Raw genomic sequence first — 20,000 nt, 5'->3', positions numbered from 1 at the left:
ACACTGCTTACGTGAGACCAGTCTTAGAGTATCCCATCCCATCACAGAGTTCCCACCTGAAGAAACACACAAGGAAACGGGAAAGGGTTCAAAAGTTTTCAACGAGACTCGTCCCAGCGTTACGAAAGATGGGGATATGAAGAGCGCCTGAAGAAACTGAGCCCTATGACACTAGAAAAAAGAAGGGAGAGTGGGGATATGATAGGAACGTATAAAATACTCAGGGGGATTGGCAGTGGACGTAGACGAAATGTTCACACGGAATAGTAACAGAACGAGGGGACATGGGTGGAAGCTGGAAACTCAGATGAGTCGCAGAGATGTTAGGAAGTTTTCTTTTAGCGTGAAAGTAGTGGGAAATGGAATGCACTTAAGGAGCAGGTTGTGGAAGCAAATTCTATTAATAATTTCAAAACTAGGTATGATAGAGAAATAGGACAGGAGTCATTGCTGTAAACAACAGCTGACTCGAAAGGCGGGACCCAAGAGTCAATGCTCGATCCGGCAGACACAAATAGGTGAGTACACACACACACACACATGCACACCGTGGGGTCCGTGGCTGAATGAACAGCGCTTGGGATTCGTAATCCCTGGGTCCGGGTTTAATCTCGGCCGCCGGCGGAAACGCGGAAACAGATAGGCAGTTTCTTTCACCCTGATGCCCCTGTTACCTAGCAGTAAATAGGTACCTGCGAGTTAGACAGCTGCTACGGGCTGCTTCCTGTGTGTGTACTCACCTAATTGTGCTTGCGGGGGTTGAGCTTTGGCTCTTTGGTCCCGCCTCTCAACTGTGTGTGTGTGTGTGTGTGTGTGTGTGTGTGTGTGTGTGTGTGTGTGTGTGTGTGTGTGTGTGTGTGTGTGTGTGTGTGTGTGTGTGTGTGTGTGTGTGTGTGTACTCACCTAGTTGTGTCTGCAGGATCGAGCATTGACTCTTGGATCCCGCCTGTGTGTGTGTGTGTGTGTGTATGTGTGTGTGTGTGTGTGTGTGTGTGTGTGTGTGTGTGTGTGTGTGTGTGTGTGTGTGTGTGTGTGTGTGTGTGTGTGTGTGTGTGTGTGTACTCACCTAATTGTGCTTGCGGGGGGTTGAGCTCCGGCTCTTTGGTCCCGGGTGTGTGTGTGTACTCACCTAGTTGTGTCTGCAGGATCGAGCATTGACTCTTGGATCCCGCCTGTGTGTGTGTGTGTGTGTGTGTGTGTGTGTGTGTGTGTGTGTGTGTGTGTGTGTGTGTGTGTGTGTGTGTGTGTGTGTGTGTGTGTGTGTGTGTGTGTGTGTGTGTGTGGAAAAAAACCTTGCTTGATTGATAGATGAGAGACGGGCCCAAAGAGCCAGACCTCAACACCCGCAAGCACAACTAGGTGAGTACACGCACACACACACACTCATGCTTGCACGTACGCTTCGTAGGCACGCACGCACGCATGCATACAAGTACGCACACACACACGCACATACACAGAAAGCCACACCCATACATAGACACTCTTGACTACAGAAAGGACACGGGTGCAAATAGGTGGATGAGCCCAGAGAGAGATTGTGGGCAGGCAGACAGGAAGAGCAATGAACATTACAAGGGAGTGGAGTGGTGGGAGCTGCCACGGATTTTACCAGATTTAATTCACTGTGTCGGGGGGACAGGAAGCCAGCGTGTATTCATACACGTTAGGCTTATATCGAGGTCTCCCCCTCCCCCCTCTCCCCCTCTCAGGGTCGAATATCTGACCCCGACCAGGATACAACCCTGGTTGATGGGGTTCTGGGAGTTCTTCTACTCCCCAAGCCCGGCCCGAGGTCAAGCTTGACTTGTGAGAGCTTGGTCCACCAGGCTGTTGCTTGGAGCAGCCCGCAGGCCCACATATACCTGATTGATGGGGCGTTCTTCTATTGCCCAAGCCCAGCCCGAGGCCAGGCTTGACTTGTGAGAGTTTGGTCCACCAGGCTGTTGCTTGCAGCGGTCCGTAGGCCCACATACCCACCACAGCCCGGTTGGTCCGGCACTCCTTGGAGGAAACAATCTAATTTCCTCTTGAAGACGTCCACGGTTGTTCCGGCAATATTTCTGATGCTCGCTGGAAGTGTTGAACAACCGCGGACCTCTGATGTTTATACAGTGTTCTCTGATTGTGCCTATGGCACCTCTGCTCTTCACTGGTTCTATTCTGCATTTTCTTCCATATCGTTCACTCCAGTACGTAGTACAACCCCTCAACAGGCTGACTAACTCCTGAGTACCTATTCCCTGCTAGGTGAACAGAGGCAGTAGGTGAAAGAAAATGTGCCCAACCATTTCTATCCCGCCTGGGATTCGAACCCAGAATTGTCGATTGTGCGTCGAGAACGAACCCTACTGTACTACCTGGATTTACCTGAGTGCCACTAACCCTAGTGGTCTCGACAAGGACAGGAAGGCAGCGGCTTGTCGATGGTCCCCCCCCCCCCCCCATTTGCCTTGATGATCATCTCCAGGTAGATTTAACTTATAACTTAACAACACAGTTTATACATTTACGGCTTCGGCGGGTAGGCGGTTCCACACGTTTATAACCCTGTGGGTTATAATTTAAATTGATTTATTGCATTTAAATGATGATATATCAGAACGCAGAAGGTTCAAGAACTTGCACTGCAGTCGATTAAAGCTTTAATGGATGAGACCCAAGAACTGAAGCTCAACACTTGCAAACATTGCGGTGAAAACCCGGCATAAACAATAGATGGAAAATTGGAAACTTGAACTGTAATGATGAGTTCTTAAGCCATCACGCGGTCCCAAACACCTGCAAACACACGCACAAATACAAACACCTTCAACACACACACACACAAATACAAACACCTACAACACATGCACGCATAAACACAAACACCTTCAAAAACACGCACAAATACAAAACACCTTCAAAAACACGCACAAATACAAACACCTTCAACACACACACACACAAATACAAACACCTACAACACATGCACGCATAAACACAAACACCTTCAAAAACACGCACAAATACAAAACACCTTCAAAAACACGCACAAATACAAAACACCTTCAAACATGCACAAATACAAAACACCTTCAACACACACACACACACACAAATACAAAACACCTTCTACACACACACACACACACACACACACACACACACACACACACACACACACACACACACACACACACACACACACACACACACAAATACAAACACACACACACACACAAATACAAACACACACACACACACAAATACAAACACACACACACACAAATACAAACACCTAAAACACACGCACGCACAAATACAAAACACCTTCAAACACACGCACGCACAAATACGACACGCAGAAAAAAATAACCACACGAACAATAGCCAAAACCTAGAAAATCGTACAAAATAAGAACACTTAAAAGGAGTACGAAATGAACCCTCATAGTTATCTCCGGCATCGGCCATTCTGACCACTGCGACCCTAATGCCAATAGAATAATAATGATTTTTGTTAATAAAGTTATTCCTTCATACGAAGGTTCAATATTCGCCGCACGAAGTCCTATGAGAGGTCTATTGCATCCAGATCATTGTTGGGATCAGCAGGTTCCCAGGGAAGGCATCCCGAGGCTTTGATGAGCAACAATGTCAGCAACTTTGTGTATGCAACAATGATTTGCCAGCTTGGAATATATTAAAAACAAACTCCAGATACAATGACTCATGACCGGAAAATTTCATTCATTGAAAGCCTATAATGGGAGAGTGGGAAGCCTATACCGGGAGAGTGGGAGAGTGGGAAGCCTATACCGGGAGAGTGGGAGAGTGGGAAGCCTATACCGGGAGAGTGGGAAGTCTATACCGGGAGAGTGGGAAGTCTATACCCGGAGAGTGGGAAGCCTATACCGGGAGAGTGGGAAGCCTATACCGGGAGAGTGGGAAGCCTATACCGGGAGAGTGGGAGAGTGGGAAGCCTATACCGGGAGAGTGGGAAGTCTATACCGGGAGAGTGGGAAGTCTATACCCGGAGAGTGGGAAGCCTATACCGGGAAAGTGGGAAGCCTATACCGGGAGAGTGAAAGAGTGGGAAGCCTATACCGGGAGAGTGGGAAGCCTATACCGGGAAAGTGGGAAGCCTATACCGGGAGAGTGAAAGAGTGGGAAGCCTATACCGGAAGAGTGGGAAGCCTATACCGGGAGAGTGGGAAGCCTATACCGGGAGAGTGGGAAGCCTATACCGGGAGAGTGGGAAGCCTATACCGGGAGAGTGGGAAGCCTATACCGGGAGAGTGGGAAGCCTATACCGGGAGAGTGGGAAGCCTATACCGGGAGAGTGGGAGAGTGGGAAGCCTATACCGGGAGAGTGGGAAGCCTATACCGGGAGAGTGGGAAGCCTATACCGGGAGAGTGGGAAGCCTATACCGGGAGAGTGGGAGAGTGGGAAGCCTATACCGGGAGAGTGGGAAGCCTATACCGGGAGAGTGGGAAGCCTATACCGGGAGAGTGGGAAGCCTATACCGGGAGAGTGGGAAGCCTATACCGGGAGAGTGGGAGAGTGGGAAGCCTATACCGGGAGAGTGGGAAGCCTATACCGGGAGAGTGGGAAGCCTATACCGGAAGAGTGAGAAACAAGTAATAATGGAACAGGAACCGAGCCATTATTAAACAAATAATAATAGAACATAAATGGTCGACAGAAATTAAACAAAAACTGAAGTTCAGGAAGTTGTAAATTATGATTCAATACGCCCGGATAAAGATGACAGTAGACAGGAAATTGTGACAGACAGATATGACAGCTCGATAGATACACTACAACAGACCTCGAAAGAGAGAGAGAGAAACAGACCAGTACGACAGATATTTGCAAATATTATGCAGAGGGCTTTTGCAGACATAAATACTCTGTACCTGCTTGATGGGGTTCTGGGAGTTCTTCTACTGCCTAAGCCCGGCCCGAGGCCAGGCTTGACTTGTGAGAGTTTGGTCCACCAGGCTGTTGCTTGGAGCGGCCCGCAGGCCCACATATACCTGCTTGATGGGGTTCTGGGAGTTCTTCTACTCCCCAAGCCCGGCCCGAGGCCAGGCTTGACTTGTGAGAGTTTGGTCCACCAGGCTGTTGCTTGGAGCGGCCCGCAGGCCCACATATACCTGCTTGATGGGGTTCTGGGAGTTCTTCTACTCCCCAAGCCCGGCCCGAGGCCAGGCTTGACTTGTGAGAGTTTGGTCCACCAGGCTGTTGCTTGGAGCGGCCCGCAGGCCCACATATACCTGCTTGATGGGGTTCTGGGAGTTCTTCTACTCCCCAAGCCCGGCCGAGGCCAGGCTTGACTTGTGAGAGTTTGGTCCACCAGGCTGTTGCTTGGAGCGGCCCGCAGGCCCACATATACCTGCTTGATGGGGTTGTGGGAGTTCTTCTACTGCCCAAGCCCGGCCCGAGGCCAGGCTTGACTTGTGAGAGTTTGGTCCACCAGGCTGTTGCTTGGAGCGGCCCGCAGGCCCACATATACCTGCTTGATGGGGTTCTGGGAGTTCTTCTACTGCCCAAGCCCGGCCCGAGGCCAGGCTTGACTTGCGAGAGTTTGGTCCACCAGGCTGTTGCTTGGAGCGGCCCGCAGGCCCACATATACCTGCTTGGTGGGGTTCTGGGAGTTCTTCTACTGCCCAAGCACGGCCCGAGGCCAAGCCTGACTTGTGAGAGCTTTGTCCACCAGGCTGTTGCTTGGAGCGGCCCGCAGGCCCACATATTCACCACAGCCCGGTTGGTCCGGCACTTCTTTGAGAAAACTATCTAGTTTTCTCTTGAAAATATCCATGGTTGTTCCGGCAATATTTCTTAAACTAGCTGGGAGGATGTTGAACAACCGTGGACCTCTGATGTTTATACAGTGTTCTCTGATTGTGCCTATGGCACCTCTGCTCTTCACTGGTTCTATTCGGCATTTTCTTCCATATCGTTCACTCCAGTATGTTGTTATTTTACTGTACAGATTTGGGACCTGGCCCTCCAGTATCTTCCACGTGTATATTATTTGATATCTCTCCCGTCTCCTTTCTAGAAAAGGAGAAATGGATCAGAAAGGGTACTCTAGAAAGGAGAAAGAAATCAGACTGCAGCAACCCTCATCCTAGAAAAAGCTTAAAATGGCTTTGGATCAAGATGCATATTTTTCCATCAAGTGCATCAAGACAAGTGCAAAGGCTCACTCGAGGAAAGAACATTCTATGACCTACTGTGTAAGTCTACCTTACACGATGTCTACCGATGACCACGTGTAAGTCTACCTTACACGATGTCTACCGATGACCACGTGTAAGTCTACCTTACACGATGTCTACCGATGACCACGTGTAAGTCTATCCAGACTTACACATGACAGGCAAGTGTCATGTGAAGTGTCAAGTGTTCAAGTGTCTTTGAAGAATAAGTCAAATTCTTGATATCTACATATCATGGATATCAAAATCTACACATACAATATTTATCAATAGTAGATACTGATACAGGGCCACAGATTGGCTACAGACTGGTTCTGGGTGTAGACTAACTAACGTTACACGACGCCAAACGTCTCAGAATGTAGACGTTAAGACGCCAGACGTCTCAGAATGTAGACGTCTGCATACCACTCTGGAGACAGACTGACAGCCCAACATACCATGACACAAAGCCCGCTGGCTCAGCCCGGGCTTGTCCACCCCTCGCCATATTCCAAACTCCACTCCCATTTGTACCTTTGATCATCTTTCACCATCTTTCGAGGCGCAATGGTGCCTATTCATGGATCAAGACGCTGCAACTAGCTAAGTTTGGCTAATAGCTACTGAGTAGCTAATAGCTACTAAGACTGACTACTAGCTCCACAAGGCCACAGACTAACTACTAGCTACACATGGCCACAGACTGACTACTAGCTCCACAAGGCCACAGACTAACTACTAGCTACACATGGCCACAGACTGACTACTAGCTCCACATGGCCACAGACTGACTACTAGCTCCACATGGCCACAGACTGACTACTAGCTCCACATGGCCACAGACTGACTACTAGCTCCACATGGCCACAGACTGACTACTAGCTCCACATGGCCACAGACTGACTACTAGCTACACATGGCCACAGACTGACTACTAGCTACACATGGCCACAGACTGACTACTAGCTCCACATGGCCACAGACTGACTACTAGCTACACATGGCCACAGACTGACTACTAGCTACACATGGCCACAGACTAACTACTAGCTACACATGGTCACAGACAACTAGCTATAGAGTACTTACTGTCTATACACAAGTTAGCCTCTGGAGCAAGGTTAGCCAATGACTACCCCACTAACTGCTGGTCGACGTAATGACCATACTGACTCCAAACTGGTTAATGACTCCTGGGTAAACAATGGTTAGTATTGGCCAGCAACCAATGACCGTCATGCACACAACAGTGATGCCTGAGAGGCAAACAAAGCCGCCACGGGATTGGTCCGCGTGGCACCGCACTAAGCTTAACCCGTCCTGCACCTTATGTGTCTGGCACAACATTGACAACATCTTCAAGTGCTTCTTTTATCTAAGACCAGTGAGGGGGATTGGCGTCTTTGCGAGGCGGTAAGTGTGTATGTGTGTGTGCGTGTGTGTGTGTGTGTGTGTGTGTGTGTGTGTGTGTGTGTGTGTGTGTGTGTGTGTGTGTGTGTGTGTGTGTGTGTGTGTGTGTGTGTGTGTGTGTGTGAGAGAGAGAGAGAGAGACCAGGCGTATATGAGAGACGCAAGGCGCATGTCAGAGACGCAAGGGGTATGTCAGAGACGCAAAGCGTATGTCAGGGACGCAAGATGGCGCTCATGCGAGGTGCGGCACACCCACCAGGTTAGTATGCTGCATGACGCACTCACACACACCCCAGCTACTCATGCACTCACCCGCTACTCATGTACTCACTTGCATGGAGCGCATGCAGGCGCACCCGGCATGCTGAGCTGTGTTGGGTGCGGTGTGCAGGTGACGGGTTAGTGCCTAACTGTCTCTCCCACCCTCACGCACGCGCGCACACACACACACACCTAACGCACATCACTCTACAACAGAGACAACGAGAGCATTGACCACTTCCTTTCACACACACACACACACACACACACACACACACAAGGATAAGGCAGGACAGAGAAGGCTGGGCAGACTGCATATTTCTTGACTGCCAAAAGGCCTTTGATACGGTACCGCACATGAGACTGCTATACAAACTTGAGAGGCAGGCAGGAGTAAGCGGAAAGGCCCTAGTATGGGTGAAGAACTACCTAACAGGAAGGAGCCAGAGGGTAATGGTAAGGGGCGAAAAGTCGGACTGGCGAACAGTAACAAGTGGAGTACCTCAAGGATCGGTGCTGGGACCAATCCTCTTTCTAATTTACGTAAATGATATGTTTACAGGAGTGGAATCATACATGTCGATGTTTGCAGATGACGCAAAATTAATGAGAAGAGTTGTGACAGACGAGGATTGTAGGATCCTCCAAGAGGACTTAAACAGGCTGCAGAGATGGTCAGAGAAATGGCTACTGGAGTTTAACACCAGTAAATGTAAAGTTATGGAAATGGGATCAGGTGACAGGAGACCAAAGGGACAGTACACAATGAAGGGGAACAGCCTACCTGTAACGATTCGAGAAAGAGACCTGGGAGTGGATGTGACACCTAATCTAACTCCTGAGGCACATATAAATAGGATAACGACAGCAGCGTACTCTACACTGGCGAAAATTAGAACTTCATTCAGAAACCTAAATGAGGAAGCTTTTAGGGCGCTTTACACTGCCTACGTGAGACCCGTCTTAGAGTATGCCGCGCCATCATGGAGCCCCCACCTGAAGAAACACATAAAGAAACTGGAGAAGGTTCAGAGGTTTGCGACGAGGCTTGTCCCAGAGCTACGAGGGATGGGATATGAAGAGCGGCTGAAGGAACTGAACCTTACGACACTAGAGAAAAGAAGGGAGAGAGGAGATATGATAGGGACATATAAAATACTCAGGGGAATTGACAAAGTGGAAATAGATCAAATGTTCACACGTAATAATAACAGAACGAGGGGACATGGGTGGAAACTGGAAACTCAGATGAGTCACAGAGATGTTAGGAAGTTTTCTTTTAGCGTGAGAGTAGTAGAAAAATGGAATGCACTTGGGGAACAGGTTGTGGAAGCAAATACTATTCATACTTTTAAAACTAGGTATGATAGGGAAATGGGACAGGAGTCATTGCTGTAAACAACCGATAGCTAGAAAGGCGGGATCCAAGAGTCAATGCTCGATCCTGCAAGCACATATAGGTGAGTACATATAGGTGAGTACACACACACACACACACACACACACACACACACACACACACACAAGGTAGCGTGTTGATCCATGTATACAAACCACAAAAGATGGTGCAAGATGAACAAAGGTACAAAAGGCAGTGGAGTTAGAAATATGGGGAGGAGGGACAAGCGCGGGCTGGGCCAACGGGCTTTGTGCAGTGATAAGTCGGCCTGTCAGCGCCTCAGCGTTCTGTCATTCCAAAGACCCCAGGGGGTCCAAGGGGTACCCCAGGGGACCCCAGGTGGGTTTTTTTTCTTTTTCACCAGCCGACACTTGGTCTAGGAGGATTTAAGTCCATTTTGAGATTATTTGTGGGAGACGTGGGAGGTCCGGTGGAGACCAAGAACGCCGCCACAATGGGGACGCTCGCATGGGTGATACATGGGATTAAGAACATATAATACGTAGAAGAGGCGCTAATCCTGAGTTTATGTTGCAATCTTACCAATCTAATGTCCATCAACATGCGGCTTGTTGAGTAGACTGTATTTATACGGTTTAAATAATGACTGTGGGTCCTCGAGCACAACCACCAGCAGTCCGCGAGAGAAATGATTAAAAGGGGGGGTAAACGGCGGGAGGTAATTAGGAGAGAGAGAGAGAGAGAGAGGTGAAGGAAGGGACACGGGGAAGTGACGAGACCAAGCCAGCCGCCGCCATGTTCTATTAGCACCTTCCAGTGTTCGACATCAACACACATAATGGATTCTTGACTCCCTCCCCGTCCCGCCGGACTTCGCTCACCCTTTCACCCCTCATCGCTCAAGTCCTGACCGATCTTGACCCGTAGGGCCCGGGCGTGGAAGGCCGAGGGCGCGTGTCTGGCTGGGTGGGCCCTCAGGGGCGCACGATCAATAAGGAAAGAAGTGTGAAGGATTTAATTTACATCCCGCATACATCACTTAATACATGTTACCTGTTATGTATCGTCAGTGAGACAGCCTTCAGGGCAGCCCTGTTTATTTCCGGAGGCGGGGGGGGGGGGCGTGGTTGTGTGGGGGAGGCGAAGGGCGGGGGGGGGGAGTGGTGGCGTGGGGGAGGGTGGCGTGGTGGGCCCTGAGACGCAACTGAGGGCCCAGGACACACCTGAGGGCCCAGGACACACCTGAGGGCCCAGGACACACCTGAGGGCCCAGGACACACCTGAGGGCCCAGGACACACCTGAGGGCCCAGGACACACCTGAGGGCCCAGGACACACCTGAGGGCCCAGGACACACCTGAGGGCCCAGGACACACCTGAGGGCCCAGGACACACCTGAGGGGCCACGTGAACAGCGGACCACGACCACGGAAATGCAAAGAAAACATTCTTGTGTTTCAGTATGAAACAATTCCACCCCGTCTAGCAAGCAACGCGAGATGAACAGGTAAGAGGAGAGTCAGCAGGTAAGAGGAGAGTCAGCAGGTAAGAGGAGAGTCAGCAGGTAAGAGGAGAGTCAGCAGGTAAGAGGAGAGTCAGCAGGTAAGAGGAGAGTCAGCAGGTAAGAGGAGAGTCAGCAGGTAAGAGGAGAGTCAGCAGGTAAGAGGAGAGTCAGCAGGTACCTGCTTGATGGGGTTCTGGGAGTTCTTCTACTCCCCAAGCCCGGCCCGAGGCCAGGCTTGACTTGTGAGAGTTTGGTCCACCAGGCTGTTGCTTGGAGCGGCCCGCAGGCCCACATATACCTGCTTGATGGGGTTCTGGGAGTTCTTCTACTCCCCAAGCCCGGCCCGAGGCCAGGCTTGACTTGTGAGAGCTTGGTCCACCAGGCTGTTGCTTGGAGCGGCCCGCAGGCCCACATATCCACCACAGCCCGGTTGGGCCGGCACTTCTTGAAGAAAACTAGTTTTCTCTTGAAGATGTCCACGGTTGTTTCGGCAATATTTCTTATGCTCGAAGGAAGGATGTTGAACAACCGTAGACCTTTAATGTTCATACAGTGTTCTCTGATTGTGCCTATGGCACCTCTGTTCTTCCCTGGTTCTATTCTGCATTTTCTTCCATATCGTTCACTCGGTTTGTCGTTATTTTACTGCGTAGATTTGGGACCTGGCCCTCCAGTATTATCCATGTGTATATTATTTGGTATCTTTCTCGTCTCCTTTCTAGTGAGTAAATTTGGAGAGCTTTGAGACGATCCCAATCATTTCGGTGCTTTATCTCGTCTATGCGTGCCGTATATGTTCCCTGTATTCCCTCTATTTCAGCAATCTCTCGTGCTCTGAATGGGGAAGTGAGTACTGAGCAGTACTCAAGACGGGACAACACAAGTGACTTGAAGAGTACAACCATTGTGATGGGATCCCTGGATTTGAAAGTTCTCGTAATCCATCCGATCATTTTTCTGGCTGACGCGATATTTGCTTGGTTATGCTCCTTAAACGCTAGGTCGTCAGACATCATTATTCCCAAATCCTTTACATGTCGCTTTCCTATTATGGACAGATTTGATTGTGTTTTGTACCCTGTATTATATTTAAGGTCCTCATTTTTACCGTAAATAAGCACCGGAATTTATCACTGTTAAACAATGTTATTTTCTGCTGCCCAGTCGAAAACTTTATTAATTTTCAATGTCTTCTGCAAAAGTAATTTCCATGCTGAATTTTGTGTCATCTGCAAAAGATGATACGAAGCTGTGACTTTTATTTTTGTCTATATCTGATATGAGAATAAGAAAAAGCAGTGATGCAAGGATTGTGCCCTGAGGCACAGAGCTTTTAACTGCTCTTGGACTCTATTTAATTTCGCTGACTGATAATCTTTGAGTTCGGTTTGACAGAAATTTAATATCCAGCGTCCTACTTTACCGGTTATTCCAGCTGACCTCATTTTGCTGGCTTTCACACCATGATCACAATTATCAAACACCTTTGCGAAGTCCGTGTATACCACATCTGCATTCTGTTTTTCTTTTTATGCCTCAGTTATTTTGTCATTGAGGTCGAGTAGATATAAAAGGCATGATCATCCCGCTCTAAATCCATGTTGAACTTGGTTTTGGAGGTCAATGGTCTCCATAAAACTGGAGATCTGACTCCTGATCACTCTCTCAAAAACTTGTTTATGAGGCCTGGTCGACGACCGGGCCGTGGGGACGCTAAGCCCCGGAAACACCTCAAGGTTTGTGGAACGTTAGTGCAACTGGTCAATAATTGTTGGATAATGCTTTGCTCCCTCCCTTATGTAGAGGGGCTACGTCTGCTTATTTAAGCGCTTCTGACATATCCCGTGTCCAAGCTCTTCCTCCACATTACACTGAGTGAGAGAGGCCTGGTCGACGACCGGGCCGCGGGGACACTAAGCCCCGGAAGCACCTCAAGGTAGCCTGAGTGCCTGTGCTACTGGCACTTTGCATTTCTTTATAAATATTTAATTCCAAGAGTCTGGAACCGGGGCCGAGTGCTGACATGTTGTCAATTTCTCGTTCAAAATCTGCAGAGTTGGGGGGGGGGGTAGAAATAGCCTAAGCTACTCTATTTCTTTGAGATGTATTTCTTCCTTGTCTCAATAAACATACTTGAACTTGATCTGCAGAGTTCGTGTTGATATCAAAAACATATTCATGGGTTTGGATATCTTGTTTAAAGCTTGTGACCGAATCTTCAACTTTCATTCTGTTTATCTGGGCTGCTAAACCCACCCCAGATAACTTGTCCTCATACTGTTTATTTTTTTTAGGATTTCACTAATTCCTTTGTCGAGATCTCTATGTGAACCTTCACTTGTATGTATAAGATTTATACTGACGGAGGTTTTTATTTCGATTTCCCCATATGTGAAGAAATATCTTGGATTTTCGTTATCGCTTGCATGGTTTTTTGTGGCATTTTCTTCAATCTGATATGAGTGTTTTCGGTCTTTGTTCTACTTCTTTAATCTCACTGTTGAAATTATTCTTTCTTTGTTGGGATAATCGTATCTGCTTAAGCATTTCTCTTATTTATTTACTTATTTTGTAGTGGCGTCTGCGTTCTATTTCCAGGCTGTCCTCTTGCTGGCCTTCCGCAAAGGAACATGTTTCAAGCAGATTTTATATGTTTCGGCAGTCAGTTGTATCAGTAAAGTCAGCAGATATCAAGAAACTCAGCAGATAACAAGGAAGTCAGCAGGTAAGAGGGGAGTCAGGAGGTAATGTGGTTATTCAACAGGCGACAGAAGAGTCAGCAGGATAGCGACTGACACCACCTCACCCACCCTACTGCCCAATCACTGCTATCCTACACCCACCTATCATCCCGCCCCCGCCCCCTCCCCTCTCCACCTGGCCACTTACACCACACCAGGAAATTCCTTTCGTCCTCTTAACTAAATACATTCTTTGATTACGACTCTCTAAAGGTCTGTTGCCGCTAAGTACGTCATTATACAATGTAGTGTCGCGAGGTACAGGCCAGATAGTTACTCTCGTGCCTCGCTAGGCCACGTAACCCTCATGGTGTTACGGAAAACTTGATGTTCGGGCAAATTCACATAGGCCGTGCGTAGGTTCGAACCCTCATCACGGCCCTTGTGGATCTGTTCATTTGATATATCACGCTATTGTGATTTCTGTGTGTGAATTGATGTTTGGGGTTTGAACAATGAAGCTTAAACAATATACTTTTTGCATATATTTGTTTGTTAATTGAGTTTTGACATTTGAGATCAGTTAAATGTGTCTGTGCCCAAGAATGGAATACAAATCGAGAGAGAGAGAGAGAGAGAGAGAGAGAGAGAGAGAGAGAGAGAGAGAGAGAGAGAGAGAGAGAGAGAGAGAGAGAGAGAGAGAGAGAGAGAGAGAGAGAGAGAGAGAGAGAGAGAGAGAGAGAGAGAGAGAGAGAGAGAGAGAGAGAGAGAGAGAGAGAGAGAGAGAGAGAGAGAGAGAGAGAGAGAGAGAGAGTGTGTGTGTGTGTGTGTGTGTGTGTGTCGGGTCGGGTCGGGTCGGGTCGGGAAAAATTTGATGATAAATGACCAGACTACCAACAGCATGAAGATACCAGTGAAGAAGGGCACCACATAAGCCTGGCATCCAATGCCCTTCGCCAAGGCGTGTGGGGGCACTGAGAACGACTCCTCACAACGACCCTGAGTCACCTGCAGCGCCTTCGTCGTCCCGCTGACCCACGAACTCCCCAGTATCCCCCCCCCCTTCCACATTCCAGCAGGGGCTAGAGAAACAAAGTACAGACAGGGCTTCGAACGCCGGGGTTCGACTGGACCACCTCGGAGTCTCCCGCTTCTCGTGACGGCGGGGGTCCGACACAACACCAAGTCCCAGTGCCGTTTCAACACCTGATTTAGCCAACCCCGCGTCGATTCCCTGATGTATGGCTCCTGCCCCGACTGGACGAAGAACGGCTCTTGTGTTCTAAAGAGGTAAGGAGCATTCGCGTCCTACGTTCTCAGTGCTGCTTGGGTCGTTTTAGCCAAGTGGGAGGAACATTTGAGTGAAATGGCGCGAGGGTGTGATGCATATATTCGCTGGTCACGGATAAAATAATTTAGTCGAGATGGTAGAACAGCTTTATTGGGCCTCTGGCTATTTACCCAGGATAACAATGCAACAATAAATTTCAAACAGAAGCCTGAAATGTTGTAAATAACAGGAGAATGAGTATAATTGTCAGTGCAGCTGTTGACTGTGTTCCCCCCTTGGGGAGGGGGGCGTTCCTGTGACCCCCCTCAGTCGCCACCATGATTACCTTTACCTTAACTTGCGCCACATGATGGTGGAATGATAGTGAGCGCTCCAGTGTCGGGCCTTTTGTAGCCTCTGTGCTGGACTCTGGGAGGACTGTGAATGGTGCATGGATAAAGTAGCGATTTAGAGTCTGGACAACTTTTATGAGCCTCTGATTCTTTACAGCAACACGTTACACAGCGCGGGTTGCCTCCTGGTCAGTGTTCCTGCAAGTCCAGGTGCGTGTAGGAGCATCACAAGTTGTCCTTACTGCTTAAGACACCGGGATCCTTCAACAGAGAGCGGGGGGGGAGAGAGAGAGAGACAGAGAGAGAGAGAGAGAGAGAGAGAGAGAGAGAGAGAGAGAGAGAGAGAGAGAGAGAGAGAGAGAGAGAGAGAGAGAGAGAGAGAGAATATCACCATTCAATGGGTATTAAAAGTGTATAGGGCGCCACAATTGGCTAAATCAGGTTTAGACATTGGCAGTACTGTGCGAACCAGCGCTACCTAATCGGGGGACGAGGAGCGGTCAGCAGGTCTGTGGTAGTCAGCAGGTCTGTGGTAGTCATCAGGTCTGTGGTAGTCTCAGCAGGTCTGTGATAGTCAGCAGGTCTGTGGTAGTCAGCAGGTCTGTGGTAGTCAGCAGGTCTGTGGTAGTCAGCAGGTCTGTGGTAGTCAGCAGGTCTGTGGTAGTCAGCAGGTCTGTGGTAGTCAGCAGGTCTGTGGTAGTCAGCAGGTGTGTGGTAGTCAGCAGGTGTGTGGTAGTCAGCAGGTGTGTGGTAGTCAGCAGGTCTGTGGTAGTCAGCAGGTCTGTGGTAGTCAGCAGGTCTGTGGTAGTCAGCAGGTCTGTGGTAGTCAGCAGGTCTGTGGTAGTCAGCAGGTCTGTGGTAGTCAGCAGGTGTGTGGTAGTCAGCAGGTTTGTGGTAGTCAGCAGGTGTGTGGTAGTCAGCAGGTCTGTGGTAGTCAGCAGGTGTGTGGTAGTCAGCAGGTCTGTGGTAGTCAGCAGGTGTGTGGTAGTCAGGAGCTCTGTGGTAGTCAGCAGGTGTGTGGTAGTCAGCAGGTCTGTGGTAGTCAGCAGGTCTGTGGTAGTCAGCAGCTCTGTGGTAGTCAGCAGGTCTGTGATAGTCAGCAGCTCTGTGGTAGTCAGCAGGTCTGTGGTAGTCAGCAGGTCTGTGGTAGTCAGCAGGTCTGTGGTAGTTAGCAGGTCTGTGGTAGTCAGCAGCTCTGTGGTAGTCAGCAGGTCTGTGGTAGTCAGCAGGTGTGTGGTAGTCAGCAGCTCTGTGGTAGTCAGCAGGTCTGTGATAGTCAGCAGCTCTGTGGTAGTCAGCAGGTCTGTGGTAGTCAGCAGCTCTGTGGTAGTCAGCAGGTCTGTGATAGTCAGCAGCTCTGTGGTAGTCAGCAGGTCTGTGGTAGTCAGTAGGTCTGTGGTAGTCAGCAGGTCTGTGGTAGTCAGCAGGTCTGTGGTAGTCAGCAGGTCTGTGGTAGTCAGCAAGTCTGTGGTAGTCAGCAGCTCTGTGGTAGTCAGCAGGTCTGTGATAGTCAGCAGCTCTGTGGTAGTCAGCAGGTCTGTGGTAGTCAGCAGGTCTGTGGTAGTCAGCAGGTCTGTGGTAGTCAGCAGGTCTGTGATAGCAGCTCTGTGGTAGTCAGCAGGTCTGTGATAGTCAGCAGGTCTGTGGTAGTCAGCAAGTCTGTGGTAGTCAGCAGGTGTGTGGTAGTCAGCAGGTCTGTGGTAGTCAGCAGGTGTGTGGTAGTCAGCAGGTCTGTGGTAGTCAGCAGGTGTGTGGTAGTCAGCAGGTCTGTGGTATTCAGCAGGTCTGTGGTAGTCAGCAGGTCTGTGGTAGTCAGCAGGTCTGTGGTAGTCAGCAGGTCTGTGGTAGTCAGCAGGTCTGTGGTAGTCAGCAGGTCTGTGGTAGTCAGCAGGTCTGTGGTAGTCAGCAGGTCTGTGGTAGTCAGCAGCTCTGTGGTAGTCAGCAGGTGTGTGGTAGTCAGCAGGTGTGTGGTAGTTAGCAGGTGTGTGGTAGTCAGCAGGTGTGTGGTAGTCAGCAGGTGTGTGGTAGTCAGCAGGTCTGTGGTAGTCAGCAGGTCTGTGGTAGTCAGCAGGTCTGTGGTAGTCAGCAGGTCTGTGGTAGTCAGCAGCTCTGTGGTAGTCAGCAGCTCTGTGGTAGTCAGCAGCTCTGTGGTAGTCAGCAGGTCTGTGGTAGTCAGCAGGTGTGTGGTAGTCAGCAGGTCTGTGGTAGTCAGCAGGTGTGTGGTAGTCAGCAGCTCTGTGGTAGTCAGCAGCTCTGTGGTAGTCATCAGGTGTGTGGTAGTCAGCAGGTGTGTGGTAGTCAGCAAGTCTGTGGTAGTCAGCAGCTCTGTGGTAGTCAGCAGGTGTGTGGTGGTCAGCAGGTCTGTGGTAGTCAGCAGGTCTGTGGTAGTCAGCAGCTCTGTGGTAGTCAGCAGCTCTGTGGTAGTCAGCAGGTCTGTGGTAGTCAGCAGGTCTGTGGTAGTCAGCAGGTCTGTGGTAGTCAGCAGGTGTGTGGTTGTCAGCAGGTCTGTGGTAGTCAGCAGGTCTGTGGTAGTCAGCAGGTGTGTGGTAGTCAGCAGGTGTGTGGTTGTCAGCAGGTGTGTGGTTGTCAGCAGGTGTGTGGTAGTCAGCAGGTCTGTGGTAGTCAGCAGGTCTGTGGTAGTCAGCAGGTCTGTGGTAGTCAGCAGGTGTGTGGTTGTCAGCACACCTACCTATGTGTTTACTATTTGTATCTCCAGAATCGAGCTATAAGCCCCTGGACTCCGCCTTTCTAACCAATCTATTTTCCCTCTATTATGTCCACTACATATATTTCTCTCTAACACACACACACATTCCCAAGAAACAACCCGTAGCAGCTGTCTAACTCCCAGGTACCTATTTACTGCTAGGTGAACAGGAGCATCAAAGTGAAAGAAACTCTGTTCATTTGTTTCTGCCTCTGCCGGGAATCGATTTCGAGCCCTTAGAGACTACGACCCCCGAGTTTTTCTTAGTTTTTCTTAGGCCTCCAGGTTTTCCTAGGCCTCCATGAGGCTGTTAGAATTCACTGCCTGGAATTGGATATTCATTTATCGCGTAATGTTTATCCAAAAAATTATTTCTTAATTGGTTCTCAAATTTACGATTTAATTGTATAAAATAATATATAATAGTCTGCACTCTATAAAGTGCTTTGATCAAAATTGATATCTATGATGTACCTGTATACAGATATCAACTCCACCAATGAGAATAACGACTTTTGTTCTTAGGAATGCGAATTCAGTCGCATTTTATAACAATAACGTAACGTTTTTGCCTATTGTATTTAATAAAACTCCCGCCGGTTATCCATGTTATTTGGAAGACGTTATCTGTAGTTACCTGCATTCGTATGTTTATATAAACGTTTTGTTATATATATATGTATGAAATTGGGTTGTTATAAATAGGAGCTGCCTCGTGAAGGCTTGCTTGATACCTGCTTGGTGGGGTTCTGGGAGTTCTTCTACTGCCCAAGCTCGGCCCGAGGCCAGGCTTGACTTGTGAGAGTTTGGTCCACCAGGCTGTTGCTTGGAGCGGCCCGCAGGCCCACATATACCTGCTTGATGGGGTTCTGGGAGTTCTTCTACTGCCCAAGCCCGGCCCGAGGCCAGGCTTGACTTGTGAGAGTTTGGTCCACCAGGCTGTTGCTTGGAGCGGCCCGCAGGCCCACATATACCTGCTTGATGGGGTTCTGGGAGTTCTTCTACTGCCCAAGCCCGGCCCGAGGCCAGGCTTGACCTGTGAGAGTTTGGTCCACCAGGCTGTTGCTTGGAGCGGCCCGCAGGCCCACATATACCTGCTTGATGGGGTTCTGGAAGTTCTTCTACTGCCCAAGCCCGGCCCGAGGCCAGGCTTGACTTGTGAGAGTTTGGTCCACCAGGCTGTTGCTTGGAGCGGCCCGCAGGCCCACATATACCTGCTTGATGGGGTTCTGGAAGTTCTTCTACTGCCCAAGCCCGGCCCGAGGCCAGGCTTGACTTGTGAGAGTTTGGTCCACCAGGCTGTTGCTTGGAGCGGCCCGCAGGCCCACATATACCTGCTTGATGGGGTTCTGGGAGTTCTTCTACTGCCCAAGCCCGGCCCGAGGCCAGGCTTGACTTGTGAGAGTTTGGTCCACCAGGCTGTTGCTTGGAGCGGCCCGCAGGCCCACATATACCTGCTTGATGGGGTTCTGGGAGTTCTTCTACTGCCCAAGCCCGGCCCGAGGCCAGGCTTGACTTGTGAGAGTTTGGTCCACCAGGCTGTTGCTTGGAGCGGTTCGTTAACCTGCTTCAACAGAGCCGATAGGCCTTCTGCAGTTACCTTCATTCTTATGATCTTATGGCACGTCACTCGAGCCCAAGCTCTACTAATATACACTACTTGATTACATTTGAACTTCATTTGAAGCTTCGTACACCACCCAAAGACTATTTTCAAAATCTACTGTCAAAGTCTCCTTCCAAAGACTAATGCTATTCACTACTACCAAATAATGTATGGTTGCTGCACAGTGCTGCCACCACTGCTGGTGTATGCTGGCAGCACAGTGTATAGGCTGTCAACATACACCTTGCCCGTGGATGTTGTCAGTACTATGTGGTCACCACTCCTGGTGTACAGTTGGCAACACCGTGCGGGCCGCCACCACCACCACTGTCAGTGGATGTTGGCACCACTGCTCGGGCCTCGCCGCGGGAGCATCAGAAACAAAAGGGCAGCGCGCGGCGGGGGTCGGCGAGGGACGTGCCTAGGAATAAATGACCTAACCCTTGTTTGTCCAATTTATTGAGAGGCCACTTGCTAACTCGTCTGCTGGGGTTTCCGGGAGGTAATTAATGGCGTTCACCCTGGAAACACAAACCGAAACTGTCTCTATTTTCCGCTTTTTACAACTTGTAATAAAGTTGTTACATCTTGGCTTAACGTGTTCATGACGTATTAGAACGTTGTTACAACTTGCTATATTGGTTGTTATAACTGGTT

General features: G+C 49.5%; 1 protein-coding gene across 1 annotated transcript in view; it reads right to left on the bottom strand.

The window, feature by feature from the left end:
- LOC138372685 (protein gooseberry-neuro-like) overlaps positions 1–20,000 on the bottom strand; it is a gene marked incomplete at its 5' end in the record, with an annotated part of 89,992 nt that overhangs the window by 34,997 nt on the left and 34,995 nt on the right. Inside the window, one exon of the mRNA XM_069338191.1 lies at positions 14,541–14,557. Within this exon, the coding sequence (XP_069194292.1) occupies positions 14,541–14,557 (17 nt within the window). The remainder of the gene's footprint in view (positions 1–14,540; positions 14,558–20,000) is intronic.

This window comes from Procambarus clarkii, chromosome 39 (assembly GCF_040958095.1).
Source record: "Procambarus clarkii isolate CNS0578487 chromosome 39, FALCON_Pclarkii_2.0, whole genome shotgun sequence".
In the NCBI taxonomy this organism is placed as follows: domain Eukaryota; kingdom Metazoa; phylum Arthropoda; class Malacostraca; order Decapoda; family Cambaridae; genus Procambarus; species Procambarus clarkii.
The sequence above is the reverse complement of the archived record's forward strand: the minus strand, read 5'-3'. Positions and strand labels throughout refer to the sequence as shown.